The sequence below is a fragment of the Plecotus auritus genome (assembly GCF_963455305.1).
Source record: "Plecotus auritus genome assembly, chromosome: 9".
In the NCBI taxonomy this organism is placed as follows: Eukaryota; Metazoa; Chordata; class Mammalia; order Chiroptera; family Vespertilionidae; genus Plecotus; species Plecotus auritus.
The window spans coordinates 42,797,219-42,814,820 of record NC_137783.1 but is presented as its reverse complement, the minus strand read 5'-3'; the positions used below and the strand labels follow the sequence as shown (position 1 = coordinate 42,814,820).

Here is a 17,602-nt window from a genome sequence, read left to right as displayed (position 1 = left end):
TTCTCTTTCTCTGGCTGCTCCTTTTCAGTCTTCTTTGCTAGCTCCTAGATAGGTGATCTCATCCAATCCCACAGCTTCAGTTATCTTATGTATGCTGATAGCCCCAAGTCCTATCTCCAAGCCTGGTTTTTCCTCAGAACTCATATGCCTAATGATCTACTCTGTATCATGAGAGTCATATACCCAACAACTTACTCTACATCATGGGTTGGGTGCCCAATGGGCATCTCTAACTGAGCATGGTCCAAACCATGCCCACTTGATTTCCATCCCCCAAGAGATGCTCCTACCCTGCTCTTTCTCATCTCAGGAAATGGCATCACTACTCATCCACTTGGTTAAGTGGTTAGGCCAGAGTTTTCCTGCGTTGTCTTTTCCCCATATTTCTAAAAATGTCCAACCTGTACTTTTGTAAAAATAAATTACTAGAAAAATGAAAATTTAAAAGCATTCAAAATTATTATGTTTAATAGACATAAAATTTCTCTGTCAAGCTGCTATAGAAATTTCTTAATGGTTACTCTCAATTTCTATACTTATCCCAAGGTGGAGAGGGGACAGCTTGCAGATTGCCGTAGGTCCTCAGACCACCCTTTGAGTACCCACTTAAACCCTAAATCTAGTACTTTTCCTCAATTCTTTTCACTTACTCTCCCTGTCATATTCTATCAAGCTTAAATTTCAACTCCCTAAAGCAGCCTTCCCAGGCCACTTCATTTAAAGTAACTCGCCAGCCTGGCCGGTGTGGCTCAGTGGTTGAGCATTGACCCATGAACCAGGAGGTCATCAGTTCAATTCCTGGTCAGGGCACATGCTCTGGTTGTGGGCTTGATGCCCAGGGGGGTGTGCAGGAGACAGCTGATGGATGTTTCTATCTCTTTCTTCCTCTCCCTTCCTCTCTAAAAATCAATGAAAATATATTTTTAAAAATAAAATAACTCTGCACTCTAATTTCCTGTCTAATACCAGTTGCTATCTAGTATTTTTCTTGTTTGCTTGTTTCTTGATTGAAAGATTGAATATCTCTAAGCACTGGAATGTTACTTTCTTTTTTTTAAAAAAATATATTTTATTGATATTTTACAGAGAGGAAGGGAGAGGGAATAGAGAGCTAGAAACATCGATGAGAGAGAAACATCGATCAGCTGCCTCCTGCACACCTCCCACTGGGGATGTGCCCGCAACCAAGGTACATGCCCTTGACCGGAATCGAACCCAGGACCCTTCAGTCCGCAGGCCGACGCTCTATCCACTGAGCCAAACCGGTTTCGGCTGGAATGTTACTTTCATAAGAGCAGAGATCTGGTTTATCTTGCTTACCACTATATCAACAGCACCTAAATAGTGAATGCCTGCCTCATAGCAAGTACTCAGGGAGTATCTGAAGAATGAGTGAATACTGAATGACATGGGGGCAAGCACTTGTTCCAACGCTGCCACATCTTTGAGGAATCGGAATTTGTTCTGATGATTTTATCAAGATGGGGCCTGATTTTACAGAATTTAAAATGTTTGAATTGGGGGATTTAACACAAGGGACTACAGAAGCAATATGATGAAAATATGCATATTTCGTTATACTGTAAATGTATACATACTGGTTAAATATTTGTTTTACCAATACTACAAATTGCGGGGATGATGAGAATAGAACACTCAGTGAATTATTTTTAAAGTATTAAAAGAATTGAGAGCCCAGAAATAAACCCACATGTATATGGGGAAATAATTTGTGATAAAGGAGCCAAAAATAGAGGATAGAGAAAAGAAGCCTCTTCAATAAATGGTGCTGGGAAAATTGGAAAGCCATATGCAAAAGAATAAAACTAGACTGCTATTTGTCACCATACACAAAAATTAAATAAAAATGGATCAATAACCTAAATATTAGATCTGAAATAATAAATTACATAGAAGAAAACATAGGTACTAAACTAATGGACTTGGTTTTAGAGAGTGTCTTATTAATTTGACCTCAAAGGCAAAGGAAGTAAAAGCAAAAATAAGTAAGTGGGACTATATCAGACTAAAAAGCTTCCACACAGCAAAAGAAACCAACAACAAAACAAAAAGGCAACCAACCAAATGACAGGAGATATTTGTAAACAACACCTCTGATAAAGGGTTAATATCCAAAATATATAAATAACTCATACAACTCAATAACAAAAAACAATCTAATTAAAAATCGGGCAAAGGACCTGTATGGACACTTCTCCCAAGAAGACATACAAATGGCCAACAGATATGAGAAGATGCTCTTCACTAGTTATAAGGGAAATGCAAATCCAACTACAATAAGATACCACCCCACACCAGTTAGAATGGCTATTATCAACTAGATAAGTAATAACAACTGTTTGAGAGGTTGAGGAGAAAAAGGAACCCTCATTCACTGTTGGTGGGAATGTAAACTGGTACAACCACTATGGAAAACAGTATAGAGATTCCTCAAAAAATTACGGCTAGAGTTATCATGACCCAGCAATTCCTTTTCTGGGTATCTATCTGAAAAATTTGAAAACATTTATTCATATGTTCAATATAACATTATTCACATTGGCTAAGACATGGAAACAACTGAAGTGTCCTTCAATAGAGGATTGGACAAAGAAGATGTGGTACATATATACAATGGAATTCTACTCAGTCATAAGAAAAGATGGGATACTGCCATTTGTGACAACATGGGTGGATCTTGAGAATATCATGTCAAGCAAAATAAGTCAGATGGAAAAAAGTCAATAACCATATGATTTTACTCATATGTGGGATTTAATACTGAAAGCAATAAATGAACAATAAGACAAACAAACAAACAAAAACTCCTAGATGCAGACTACAGTGGTAACCAGAGGGAAGGGCGGTTGGGGGTGAGGTAAGTAAAGGGTAAAGGGGGTCAAATATATGGTGACGGAAGAAGACTTGACTTTGGGTGGTGAACGCACAATACAATATACAAATGTTGTATTATAGAATTGCACATTTGAAACTGTGTAATTTTGTTAACCAATGTTACCCCAATAAATTTAATTAAAATACTATTTGTAACTATGGAACATATAGTTGTAAGCAGATTTTAACTGGAAGTTTCTACTGAGTCACCAAGATGGGCTACATATCAGAAAACAAGTGAGTTGGGAGACAAACTATTTTCCAGAAATTTCAGAGCTGGTGCTTAAGAATAGATTGGATGACTTAAAGCCTTCACTTCCATCAGAGATACAAGAATCAGGAGGGAGAAGATCCAGTGAGAGGACTTTGGAGAGCGTTATTAATGTCCTACCTCCACCTCAGCCCCTGGGTACCTCCCTTTCACCTGAAGTCTAGCAAGGTCTCGCTCCTGCCTAAGAAATGGAGAGTGAAGAGTGAGGTGGACTTTTGTTGGTGGCCAAGCTCAAGGCATTGAGTGGCCTGTACTCCTGCATTGTTCCAGGGCAGAGGACCGTGATGGCTCTCATCATGCACACGTGGCTCACACATGACATAAAGCCAGTGTGGGGTCAGCTTTTGTCCCTCCGTGGTTGGGAAAGGAAGGAGTCAGAAATAGCAGTTACTGAAGTGGGGCAGGAGGGGGCAAAAAAGAAAGAAGCTGGCCATGGTTCCCTTCCTGGCTTTTTAGGTTTGTATCTTGCAGAAGTCCCTGGGAAGTGGCTTGAGAGTGGGTGTGTGTGTGTGGGTCTTAGTTTTCATTAAGGATTGAAGTGTTGGTTACTACCAGGACTGGAAGTTTTGTATTACTGGATCAAGATTGTATTTTTGCAACAGAGTAACCATAGAAACTTATATGAATGAAGAGTGGTCACAATGGTTTTGAGACAGCTTCACATTTGAGATTGCCAGGAGCAGAATAATGAGCTCTTTAGATAAATTTATAGGAATATGGAGAGAAAAAAATTCTTTTTAGACATACCTGCTTAATGTACCACTTATACGATATAATGTATGCATTGCAGAGGAGCAACAAAATCAGGATATTGTAGGTCAAAGAGTTTCCAGAAAAGATTTCATAAAATATTTGGGAAGTCGATTCTCAAAAACAAGGAAGCCACGCAATGGTGTGGCTTGTTACTAAAGCACTGAATCTTTATAGCTGAGGTGTTAACAAAGATGCAATCTATCCCCAAAGCAGGAACTGACATTTTCTGTGGTGCTTTGCAACTAAAAGTTGGTTATCCCAAGGGTAGCTACTCCTATTACACATAAATCAAGGTTGTCATTCCAAGTTATGACTGATGGGACTCAGATTTTGTAAGAAAATCTGCAAACACAAGCAATATGTTTAAGTTAAATTTAAAGGTGCTTTTTGCACTCTTCTGCACAAAGGTTGCACTAGTGATCCACTGTTGGTGGACAGCACGTTGAGTTTCCAGGACTGGACTAACGTTGCATTCTCATTTTCCCTTGCCTTGTCCCCTTTGCGAGTAATGGCAGGAGTTTCTGTGTCACCTGCTCGTAGGTGATGTCTATGCTTAAAGGAAAGAATTTTTCTGTGTAAATCTGGTCTGTAGGGCAATCAAATCAGTGATATATGACCTATCCTTTCCAACTTATATGTAAAACCTTTAGTGAAAATGAATTTCATAGAATTTCAGTTGCTCTATGAAAGAAAACAAAAAGCTAAAAAAAAAAATTCTCAGAATATGCCATTTGAAAATATAATTCCTTTCTGCCCTTTAAAGATAACCCTCTTAAGGCTGATAATTTGACAATTTGAAACACTTGATTTTGGGGACACATCTGCAGAAATATTCTTCAAATTGGCAGAGTGATGGGGCGTGCTTTCCTTCTGAGGAGAACCACAGGGTGATGACATATCCCAATCACGTATGTCATTGCCCAGGCTCCGGACTTCCAAAATGGGGGCCATCATCAGAAACTCACTGCCTTGAGCTCATGCTGGCTTCCTCTACTCTGGGCTTCGGGAGCAAATAATCAAATAGGGTAAAACCAGCTGGAGGAGCCTGCTCAAGGGTTCCCAACAACTCGAGGTATAATGTTCACTAAAGAAGTCTGATATGTTAGAGAATGTATTCTCTTTTTTTTAAATATATTTTATTGGGAGAAACCAAGATGGCGGCATAGGTAAGCACCTAAACTGCTGCCTCGCACAACAATTTCAAAACTACAACTAAAAGACAGAACGGACACCATCCAGAACCACAGGAAGGCTGGCTGAGTGAAAATTCTACAACTAGAAGGAAAGAGAAAAGGTCACAGAGAATTGGAGGTACGGCAAAGGGTCTTTGTGCGCAAAGGGTCTTGGTGCGCGCAGAGAGGAAGGGCGGCTGAGAGCCTGGCTGACTTTCTCTGGCGGAAGGGGGAAGGAAGCCCCCGACTGCACTGAACCCTAGTTCTGACTGCACTGAACCCCAGTTCCGGGCGAGCCCCTGGGGACCCACGCTCTTACGGGGGGAGTCTGGACTCTCGGGCAGAGACTCGGGAGCTGGGGAAGGCAGAGGTCTGAAGGAGCACGCGTGCCAGTGCGCACAAAGGCTGCGGAGGTTGCCACAGGCTTTCCCTAGTGGAAGGGAGTTGGAGGCTCCTGACTGCACTGAGCCCCAGTTCTGACTGCAGTGAACCCCAGTTCCAGGTGAGCCCCTGGGGACCCACGCTCTTGTGGGGGGAGTCTGGACTCTCGGGCGGAGACTCAGGAGCCGGGGAAGGCAGAGGTCTGAAGGCGCGCATGTGCGCGCAAGGGCAAGGCTGACGGGAAGCCAAGACTGAGACTCCACCCCATCCAAGCTGAGCACAGAGGCTATTGCAATTTGGCAAGTCTAATCCTATAAGGCTGTCTCCAGCACCGAACTTCTCCCAGCATAGACACAGCTGATCCTTACAGCCAACTGGCCTGGAGGTCAATTCTTCCCAGTGATACCAACAACAATCAAGACTTAATTACAACAAGGCTGTACACACAGTCCACAAAGGGGTGCACCAAGAGTGTCCACCTCAGGTTAACTGGGCAGGCAGACCCACTGGGCCATATTGGAAACCTAGCACACAAATATACCTTACCAACTCAGGGGAGCAGTGAAAATGCGGCGTCAAAGAATCAGATCACAAACGAAAGAAATGGAGGAAAACAAACGACTGGATATAGAATTCAAAACCACGGTTATAAGGCTTTTCAAGAATATCCTAGAAAAGGCTGATAAATATAACGAGACCCTCGAAGATATGAAAAAGGACCAACTAGAAATTAAACATACACTGACTGAAATAAAAAATATTATACAGAGACCCAAAAACACACTAGAGGAACACAAAAATCAAGTCAAAGAATTGAAATACAAAGAAGCAAAAAACACTCAACCGAAAAAGCAAAAAGCAAAAAAAAAAATCTAAAAAGTTGAAGATGGTGTAAGAAGACTCTGGGACAACTTCAAGCGTACCAACATCAGAATTATGGGGGTGCCAGAAGAAGAGAGAGAGCAAGATACTGAAAACCTATTTGAAGAAATAATGACAGAAAACTTCCCCCACCTGGTGAAAGAAATAGACTTACAAGTCCAGGAAGCACACAGAACCCCAAACAAAAGGAATCCAAAGAGGACCACACCAAGACACATCATAATTAAAATGCCAAGAGCAAAAGACAAAGAGAGAATATTAAAAGCAGCAAGAGAAAAACAGTTAGTTACCTACAAGGGAGCACCCATACGACTGTCAGCTGATTTCTCAACAGAAACTATGCAGGCCAGACGGGAGTGGCAAGAAATTTTCAATGTGATGAATAGCAAGAACCTACAACCAAGATTACTCTACCCAGCAAAGCTATCATTCAGAATTGAAAGGCAGATAAAAAGCTTCACAGATAAGAAAAAGCTAAAGGAGTTCATCACCACCAAACCAGTATTATATGAAATGCTGAAAGGTATTCTTAAAGAAGAGGAAGAAGAAAAAAGTAAAGATAAAAATTATGAACAACAAATACATATCTATCAACAAGTGAACCTAAAAATCAAGTGAATTAAAAACCGAGGAACAGAATAATCTGGTGAATATAATAGAATCAGGGGCATAGAAAGGGAGTGGGCTGATAATTCTCAGGGGGAAAGGGGTATGGGGGGTTCATGAAGAGACTGGACAAAAATCATACACCTATGGATGAGGATAGTAAGGTGGGGTGGGAACTGGGTGGAGGGGAGCTATGGGGTGAAAAAGGAGAAACAATTGTAATAATCTGAATAAAGATTTATTAAAATAAAAAAATATATATTTTATTGATTTTTTTTACAGAGAGGAAGGGAGAGGGAGAGAGAGATAGAAACATCAATGAGAGAGAAACATCGATCAGCTGCCTCCTGCATGCCCCCCACTGGGGATGTGCCCGCAACCCAGAATCGAACCTGGGACCCTTCAGTCCGTAGGCTGATGCTCTATCCACTGAGCCAAACCAGCCAGGGCAAGAATGTATTTTCTTTTGTCCCAGGGAGATCCACGGTACGGACAGAGGATAAAATATTCCTACATAAACTTGGAGGGTAACATACATAAGGGATGCCTTATTTTACTATTTATCTAATAATTACATGCTACCTTCAATAGAAATATCCAGGCTTTATAGCCTACTTCCTGTCCCTGCTGCCAAGTTCTTAGTAAGCACCTACTATGTGCTAAATACTATGATAGGTACTGGAGATACAATATTCTATAAAACATAGACTCTACATTCAAAGATGTTGTGTAAAAATACTTTAAATCCAAAATTTTTCTGTAAGAATAAATAATTACTAAAAGATACACAAATTTATTTTATACTTAAATGTTCACTTAACACCAATTTTGCTTAATTTCAGATTCTTTTTTTTCCCCTGTGTGTAATTTCAGTTTTTAAAGGTTTCTTCTTTTTAATCAGTTGATTAAAATAGATGGCTATCACAGCAAGTAGTATCTACAATTATGTATAATCAGAGTCTGGATAGTCAAGTGAGATATTTTCTATAGATATGCAACAAATCCAAAATTTTCTACTTGGTCAAGAGTTTCACTATCCTACCTAAAACTAATGTAAATCCTATTGTTTTGTGTTAATTCAGCAAATATTTACTGAACACCTACTCTGTGCCAGACATAACAGGGGTACAACAATGAACAAGACACCCCCCAATTTCAGCTTCCAGGAGCATGTGATTGGTGTGTTGTGGGTGGGCCCATGGCAGAGAACATCAGGACACTTCACTACCGTGTCCTACGTGCCCAAATTGGGCAATGTAAGGCCAATGACTATGTGGAATATTTTTTACAAAAGGGATGGATGGCAACACTGCTCACAAAAGAGGATTTTTATAAAGAATTCATAGTAAGAGATGAAAGAGGTAAGATTTAAATAGAGGAAATGACTAAGCAGCTTAGAGAAGGAGATTAGAGGAACAAAAGGCAGAGCAAGAATGAGGCACTTTTACCCCCCTGTCATACAAGGCAGTCTCTGGGAACTGCAGACAGTTTTTTTTTTTTTTTTTAACTTTTAGATACAAAGTGGTGGAACAGGGATTCAAACCCAGGTCCATCCATTCTCTGGAGAGGGGCCTGCATTTTTTTTTTTTTTTTTTTTTATTTTATTTTATTTTTTCAAATTTTTATTAAGGTATTACATGTGTACATATCTTATCATTGCCCCCGACCCCCACCCCACTCCCATATATGCCCTCACCCCCCAATGTTTTGCATCCGTTGGTTACTCTTATATACATGCATATAAGTCCTTCAGTTGATCTCTTATTTCCCCCACCTCTCCCTAACCTTACCACTGTAATTTGACAGTCTGTTTGATGCTTTACTGCAGACAGTTTTGAAGAAGCATTCATTTTAAAAAAGGGAGGGAGGAGCAGAATAAAGAAATGGGAAGGTTTTGAGAGAAATGAGGTCAAGGAGGAAAGTTGAAATGAGACACTAAATGTGTGCGCGCGCATGCATATGTTTATGTAGATTTAGAAATTAGCAGTCAATAAACATTAACTAGGTTCAGAACATCATGCTAAGTCATGTGTGAATTAGAATCATTGGTCATGAAGGCTCCATCACATTTTGTGGTCCCCTAGGTTCCTTTGACTCTCAGATTCACCTTGCTAACCTAAACCATTTAAGTTTTATTGATGTTCAATGAGGATCCACTGTTGCTGAATAAAAGATACCCTTCAAAATAAGAAGTGATGCAGCCTACAATCTTGAAATAGGGCACCTTTCTCTTGTCTAACTCAACCCAAAGAAACTTTGTTGTCAGTTTAGAAAGCTAAACATTTTAATGAATATGAATATCTGAATAAATATGAACATCTGATGACACCTTTATATTGTACAAAGTTCCAAGAACCAACAAGCAAATGTTAATTGATAATTAGAAATGTCATATAAAACAAGTTAGAGGATAAATGCTGGAATATTACAACAGAGAAATAAAAGTGATAGGTATATCAAAGAAAACCCATTTTCTAAAAAAATAATTTAGAAGTTTGAGTTCTGAGGAGGAAATTATCTGTAATCAATAATATTCACTGTTTAGGGACTTCTGATTTATTTTCATGTTCAGCATTGTGTAGTAATGCTAGACCACATGAATGTTCTAGGACAGGTACTATTCTTCATTTGCTTAGGAATCAAGTAGGGCAAGAGTCCAGATTTCTGGAGCTAAAAATTTTCAAGGCAAAAATAAAATACCCAAACAAATACATACTCTTCAAAGAAATCACATGCTCCCCCTCATATGTGCAGGCCAACATGGAAGTGAGAAAACAGATAATTGTATTCTGTTGAAAACAGACTGCAGGTATAGATGGCTATCAATACATAAGTGTTTCTTTATGATTATTCTCCACTTTTCTAAGCAAATTTTCTTCTTCTTAAGGTTACTAATGGGCCACATTTTAGGCAGTTCTTCACGACATTTTCACTATAAAACAATATTATAACATGGTCATCATTTTATTCCTCAAAACTTCCTCAGAATCAACATCTATCAACCTAATGCAAGTGTTCCAGCTCAGACAGCTCCTTAGTTTCCTGAATTGCATTTGTGCAGCTTGGCTTTCATTATCCAAGCATAGAAAGCAATCTAACACTAATTTCAATAATAATTCTCTGAAGAAGAGAGCACTGAGGTGTTTTTGAGACTGCTCTGAGTCCCTGCTATTTGCCCTGAAGTTAATTCACAATGGAGATTTAATAAGGAGTTCTACTTGGGTTTTGGCACTCAACTTATGGAAGTTCATGTTTCTATATGCTCACATTTCAGGTATTTAAGAGAAAAACCCTACTTTCTCCTGAGTTGGGCCATGGATTAGCATGGGTCTAACTACAGACTAATCAAACAGCTGGTATGCTAAGCTGGTACCATTTTTACATGCTGCTTCCTTTCTGAGTTGTAAAAGACATAGGCTGAACACAGTTCTGATTTCAATGTCACTTAGAAGGATTAACAACCACAAATAGATGCCGGTATTATAGGAAAACAAATCTGCACTAGACAGAGCCACATTTATGGGGCTTGAGGGTAACTGTTGTCATAAAACTGAAAAAGGCAGCAGAGTTTCAGGGAAAATGTGGAAGTGTCCTGGAGACCAGGCGCTAGTTGTAGTTCCACCACTGACAGTTTAACAACTGTGCCTCAGTTTCTCTATCTAGAAGACAGGAGAGAAGAATAAGTGCCTTGATATTTGCCTCCCAGAAATATATGTCTTAGATTTCCGATGGTCTTAGGCTCTACAGCAGCGGTTCTCAACCTGTGGGTCATAACCCACAGGTTGAGAACCGCTAGCAGGGTTGCCTAAGACCATCAGAAAACACAGATATTTACATTACGATTCATAACAGTAGCAAAATTACAGTTATGAAGTAGCAACGAAAATAATTGTATGGTTGGGGGTCACCACAACATGAGGAACTGTATTAAAGGGTCGCGGCATTAGAAAGGCTGAGAACCACGGGTCTCGAGCATCTCAAGCTCAGATATTGAACTATCTCAAAGATGTGTGGTGTCTGCCAAAACTGAGCTGAGGATTGCTTGAATGGGCCACAGACTACCTAGTCTCTGTCTCCTGCTTTAACATATTCTGTTTCAGGTAAACACCTGTAAAAAAGGTAAACTGAGTTAACTACATGGTAATCAAGAACTTGAGATCCATGTGGATGGAGTTTACTACGTGACCTTTGGTTAACCTCACTGAGCATGTGATTTCTTTTGAACAGTATGCATTTGTTTGGGGATGTTTTAGTTTGAAAACTTTTAGATCCAGAAAGCTGGACTCTTGCCCTACTTGATTCCTAAGCAAATGAAGATGACTTGAGCATCCGAAGAAGGACTGAATGAAGCAAAATTATTTTCCTCACATTGAAATAAACCACCTGAACCCACCAATCTTACCTGCTGGTTTGATCTGACATCACTGAAATTCATTTTTTTCCCCAAGTCTAGAATCACTGCATTCTTAGCTTCACGAATGTAATCATCATTCATTGGCTGGGGAGACTTTGCATTTTTCTTCATTAGTCCCTGGGATGGCCTGTAAAATAAATTCACAGCCAACACACCCGTGAAAAGCACTGGTCAGTGTAGAAAGGCCCAGAAATCAGAGCGGTTAAGATGGCAACGAGACGCCAGGAGTCATCAAGCACTTATGGAGGGCATGCCGTGTGCAAAGGTGGAGCACTGCACAGAGCATCTGTGCTAGTAGAAGTGTTTTCAACATTTTGATTACAAAAATTATTTAAATTGATCATGCCCTTTGTCTTAAGGTGTTCAATATCCATGTTGTGTCTAATAAACAGGATTATTCAGGAATCCACTAAATGTGAGTCCTGGCCCAGACCAAGCTGTTTTGTATGTGTCCCTTCTTAACTGACACCTTTTACGTGGAGAAACCTAAACGACACTTACGTGGAAGGTGCACTTCTAGGCAGCCCCATGGCATTGGTGGGTGGGATGGCAGGGAGAGAAGGCAGGACGGAGCTGAGGAAAGCCACTGGGTTCTGAATCCGGCTGGTGGGAGAGACAGGACTTGGAGACACACAGCGGGGCTGAAACTGGTGTCCGCTGGCGATGGGAAATGAGAGGGGCGGTTGTGCTGGCTCCGTTGGACCTGGAGGGGTTGGCTCATTTTGGACGGAAACTCCTCCTAGAGATTTGGTTTGCACGAAGGGGTGAGAAACTAAGAGGCTTTCTTTGCTCACTGTCCTCTGCATGGTTTGAGGAGTGCTGCTCAGGGTGAACACTGGGGAGCTGGAAGGGGCCGCTGCTGCCATGGCGGTGTTGGTATTCGTGGAGGGGAAGAAATGCTTGGGCCGGGCCAGGCTGAACGTCTGCGATGAGGGGGTCTTCACAGGCTTGCTGGGTGTTGTCCCTGCTGGGGAAGCAATGGAGTTCAAAACACTCATGTTGAAAGGAAACTCCTTAGGAGACGAAGGAGATGGGTTTTGCAGCTGCTGTTGTTCCAGCAGGACCTGGTTGTGGAGCTGCTGGAGCTGGCTGGAGTCGCTGCACAAGAGAGGGGGAGAGAAGGGAGATCATCACAGGGCATGCCCTGCGGAAATGTACACAGGCTGTTTACAGCTTTGTGCTGAGGAAGAACACACAACCAGAGCTGCCAGAAATCAGCGAATCAATTTCTTGTGAGTTGTTTCTCCTTCTTTCTAAATCTGTTTTATTTTCCCGAAGAAGGAGAAAGGCCAGTGCGATACATAATCCCAAGGCATCATGCACATTGTATTCTCTGTGTGGTGACCCTGGAGTGGTGCAACAGAGCAGCCCAACTGTAATGTTTGTAAATTAGAAAAAAGACATAGAAACAATGGTCCCCTTGCTGGGAGTGCTCAAGGTCCTGAGGTGAACAGACAGTATTTCAGCGTTGGGACAGAAAGCACTGGGCTACACGCTGAGGTGAGTCGCCGAAGGGGCTGCATTCTCCAAGCCAACATGCTGTATCCTTCACTCTGCCTCGTTTTGGAGCAAACCTGAACAAAGTAGCTGCACGTGTCTCAATGTTTCTCATCCTCTCTTGACAACAGTGCTGTACAGGAAAGGTGACCGTTTGTCCCCATTCAGCCTAGACTGTTCTGGTTTATGCCTGTTTTCCTAGCTTAATTATTAATAGTTTCTTCCAGTCTAAAAAATGTCATGGTTTAAATGATGACTTATGTGATCCCCCTATAAAAGTCTGTGGTTTGTAAAAGTCTAATTATAAACATGGACTTAGATTTTGTTTTTGCTCCTAAACAAAAGTCAGTCAGACTGGGGGCAGTTTCTTCATTTATAGGAGCCCGAGTCACAGAAGCATGACACGACTTGCCTGAAGTCCCACAGCCTATTTCACTCCTCTCGTAAGCCAATTATTTTTAAAGAATAAAAATGTCTAAAAGTCATACATGCAGAAAGTTGTCAGGGCTGTCCAACTGCTGTTTAGAGACTCTATTCCTACATGCATGACCATAGGAAGATCCACAAATGAGAGTGCAGTGTCCCAGGGCCACGTGGTTTTATGCTCTTTGGACATATAGGTTGCTTCTGAAACACAGAAGGTGATCTGTCAAATATGAGGCCTATTAAAAATGAAAGGTTTTGTATTTGCTTACCATCAAGAAAGTCAACACCAACAGCAGTTATGTTGAACCAGAAGGTTCTCCAAACCTGGATTTTTCTTTATTTTTTAATTTTTTAAAGATTTTAAAATTGATTTTTAGAGAGAGTAGAAGGGAGAGGGAGAGAGAGAGAGAAACACTGATGTGAAAGCAAAACATCAACCGGCTGCCTCCTGCATGCTCGGCCCTCCTCACTCCCTCCCCCAGGCACTGATCCTGCAACTTGATCATGTGCCCCAACTGGGAATCAAACCTGCAACCCTTCGGTGCACAGGTCAATGCCTAACCAACTGAGCCACACCAGCCAGGGCAAACCTTGATTTTCCCTAATTCTTGGAGTTTAACTTTTTCCTTTCCTTCATTAATATTTATGTTACATAATATAAGGAAAAGTAACTTTACAAAATGCAGACCCATCTCCACTTTTCATTACTGCTGTCAAATGCTACATACTGTGCAATCCTTTGTTCATCTATGAAAACTTCGTCTTGAGTTAAACTAAGAATTCAAGAGTATTAGCCACTTGCCACGGTAACTTTCTTCTCCTTTTTAGAAGTGAGCTTTTAAACTGAGAGAATAAATTAATACAATTAAATATTAATTAAACCTTTTTATTTCACAATAGGTGAAAGATTCAGAAATTAGGAGAAGCAGAAATATTTTTGTGAGTTTATCCTTAGAAAAAATATGTACAATTAACATTGATTCTGCTGGTGTTGACTTTATCAATGGCATAAAAATACAGAACCTTTACATTTTGACCACATATTCAGCAGGTCACATTCTGTGACTGCTATAGCATAAACACAATGCTACGTAGTTTTTAGGACATGTTTGTATTGCAGTCTGAGTAAAAATTAATCTGATGACTTTGCATAAATATTTTATTATGCTTATGGAAATAGAAAAAGTAGTATATGAAAAGGAAGTAATCTTGAAAGATAAGGTTGATAAAAAGAGGCCAGGAAGTCATTTGGTATTTATTGATTTTTCTTTTTCCTTAGTTCCCACTGAATGAAAACTAAGAACCAGTTGTTTTTACTGTAATATTCAAATGGCATGTTAGTGCTTATCATTCAATGCAGTATATTAGATTATAGAGGTGGGTTTAAACCTTAATGATATATGAGATATAGTGTCAAATTGTTTTCATTATCTAAGAGTCTAGAAAAATTCATTTGAGAATAATGTCTCTTTTTGTTTGAACAGTATTTTTTTTCCATTTTATTAAACTCTATCTTGTCCAGAGGGGATTTAAAAGAGCTGTTTGGATTTGCTCATTCATTACATCAAGACAAGGTGTCAATTCCATTATTTGATGGACTTTTATTGAATCTTCTATGTGTCTAGTTTGCTAGGTACTGTAGGAGATATAAATATGCCTCAGATAGTATGAGCTATTCAGGGCTCAAAAATTTTACTATATGTACATGTAACACAAATCATCAGTGGTTATTTACAGATAATATATGAAATTCACTTACATTTAATAATTAAGGTATAGCATTAATGAAAAAGTAAAGGGAGGGAAGATTAATTATAAAGCATACCAGTTCTAAAATCCTGAGTAACCTGTCTAATTCAAAGTAACAGCCTGCCATAAATTGCTATAAGCTCAGTTGCTCATTTATTGTTGCTGTAAGGATTTCTGAAATCAGGTTTATACCCCAGCTTTCTTCCTGTAGATTTATCAACTTTCTTGGGTTACTTGAAAATGTCTCTTCTTTTGCCACAACTTAAGCATTATGCTCAAGAATATGGGCTCTGTAGACAAAGAAACGTAGGTCCTAATCCTGGCTCTGCCACTCATTATTGTGTGGCTTTGGGAAGTTTCTAGACTTTGCTGACCCTGACTTCCCCCTAATTAAATAGGAAAAAGTAATAGATATTGATTTTGTTGTGAGAATTGATAAATAAATGACCAAGTACAAATTTATAAGTGGCCAATAAATGGTGGGTATATTTTTTTAGTTTCTGAACTACAAATACCAATTTAAAGATTTGTAAGAATGAAAATCGGGTTCAGAATTATAAGGATGCTTCTGGAATACAAAAGAATTTCTCAGGGATTTTGAACTGTCAAGATACAATGCCAATGACAAACACAACAAAACAAACTTGGGATACTGTATCCAGTACTTTTGAAAGCAATTTTGGCAACAACAACTTTGGGCAGCGTGTGCTGGAACCAGCTCCGGATGGCTGGCTCTGTCCACAGCTCATCCCTGGTCCCAGTGCACTGACCTTTCTTTAGTAGCTTGAAATCCGCCACGGTGGGAGGAAATTTATAAATGCTACCCTCAGGCCTTCCCTGCCTCTGCCCATTACTAAAACATTGGCCAGCACATCACTGATTAGGATAACTGATTCTGAGTAAATCGTCTCCGCAGTCAGCTCTTAGCTGTGGTTTTAGCAATGGTTACATCGCTGGTGGCACATTAGAATCACCTGGAGAGCTCAAAAGACAAACAAACCTCATTGATTTAGGCACCATGGCCCAGAGAGTCAATTGGCCTGGGAAAGGATCCAGGCACAGTTATCATTATCTTTTAAAACGTCGATCAGTGGTTCTTAAGCTTTAGTGGGCCCAAGAATTCTCCAGGGCTCTAGTTAAAACACAGATTTCTGGGCCCCACCCCCAGAGTTCTGATTCAGTAGCTCTGAGACTGATTCAGGGCCACAGACTCTGCATTTTATCAAGCCTCCAGGTGAAGCCAATGCTGTAAGGAGCAAGGCTCTAGGTCAAGCATGTCAAACTCGTGGCCGGTGGGCCACATGCCTCGTTTATTTAAACTCACCGGCCACGAGTTTGACATGCTTGCTTAAGTCAGTGGTCGGCAAACTGTGGCTCGCGAGCCACATGCGGCTCTTTGGCCCCTTGAGTGTGGCTCTTCCACAAAATACCATGGCCTGGGCGAGTCTATTTTGAAGAAGTGGCGTTAGAAGAAGTTTAAGTTTAAAAAATTTGGCTCTCAAAAGAAATTTCAATCGTTGTACTGTTGATATTTGGCTCTGTTGACTAATGAGTTTGCTGACCACTGGCTTAAGTGATTCTTGCAGGCATCCAAGACTGAGAACCTCTGCTGTAAAGAGACACTCATCCTAAAGTATGGCTTCCCCAGTACATTCCATTTTTGTCTGACATTTGACTCAGACGGGGTAGGGTGGGGTGATAAAAGGTTGTAACTCAGGTTGTCCAACTCCAGACCAGTAGTTTGCAACCTGGCTATACATTAAAATAACCTGTAGGGAGATTCTGATTCAATTGTGAGGGAAGGATTAGATATTTTTTAAAAGCTCCATATTTCATTCTAGAGTGTAGCCAGGATAAAGAATCAGTGATCTAAACAGCTTGGTATTCAAGCTGAAAATTTCAAAATCTGAATGATCTAGGTTCTGATAATAACAGTGTTTAAAAATGACAGCTTCATGTGGACTCAAGGATGTGTGTGTGTGTGTGTGTGTGTGTGTGTGTGTGTGTGTGAGCATGCACATGTACCTATTCTAATAAAGACCTAAGAGAAATTTTTAAAAAGGCAAAAAATATTAAAGAATTATATAGTACTGAGAACTGGATTTTTAGAGGGTGTAACTACATAATTTAGTAGAAAGAATTTTTATATTCACTGAAAGTCTCATGTGGCAGATATTGCTGGCTGACTACTTTGTAAAAGTACTCGGTTTTATTCCTGTAGGAAATATGTGCCATCTAAAGACTACATTTCCCAGCCTCCTTTGTGGTTAGTATAACATGTGATTAAGTTCTGGCCAAAAGATTGGAGTAAGACCTAAGAAGGCCTTTATTTTATTTTTTAATTTAAATTCTTTATTATTTAAAGTATTACATAAGTCTCCTTTTCACCCCATTGTCCTCTTCCTGGCCGCTGTCCTAAGAAGACTTTTTAAAAAGAGTTTGATATTAAGACCCATCCATTTGCTCTTCCTGCTGCTTGAAATGCAGACATGATGACTACACCACCAACCTGGACCATGAGGGGACCTAGAGAAGTCGCCAGTGCTAAAGATGGCA

The 17,602-nt window shown here is 40.2% G+C and overlaps 1 protein-coding gene across 1 annotated transcript in view; it reads right to left on the bottom strand.

Annotated features, from left to right (window-relative positions):
* The window catches only part of MYPN (myopalladin), a 99,818-nt gene that overhangs the window by 17,332 nt on the left and 64,884 nt on the right, over positions 1-17,602 (bottom strand). Inside the window, exons 11-12 of the mRNA XM_080687962.1 lie at positions 11,876-12,472; positions 11,363-11,501 (exon numbers count right to left, since the gene is read on the bottom strand). Of these exons, the coding sequence (XP_080544088.1) occupies positions 11,363-11,501; positions 11,876-12,472 (736 nt within the window). The remainder of the gene's footprint in view (positions 1-11,362; positions 11,502-11,875; positions 12,473-17,602) is intronic.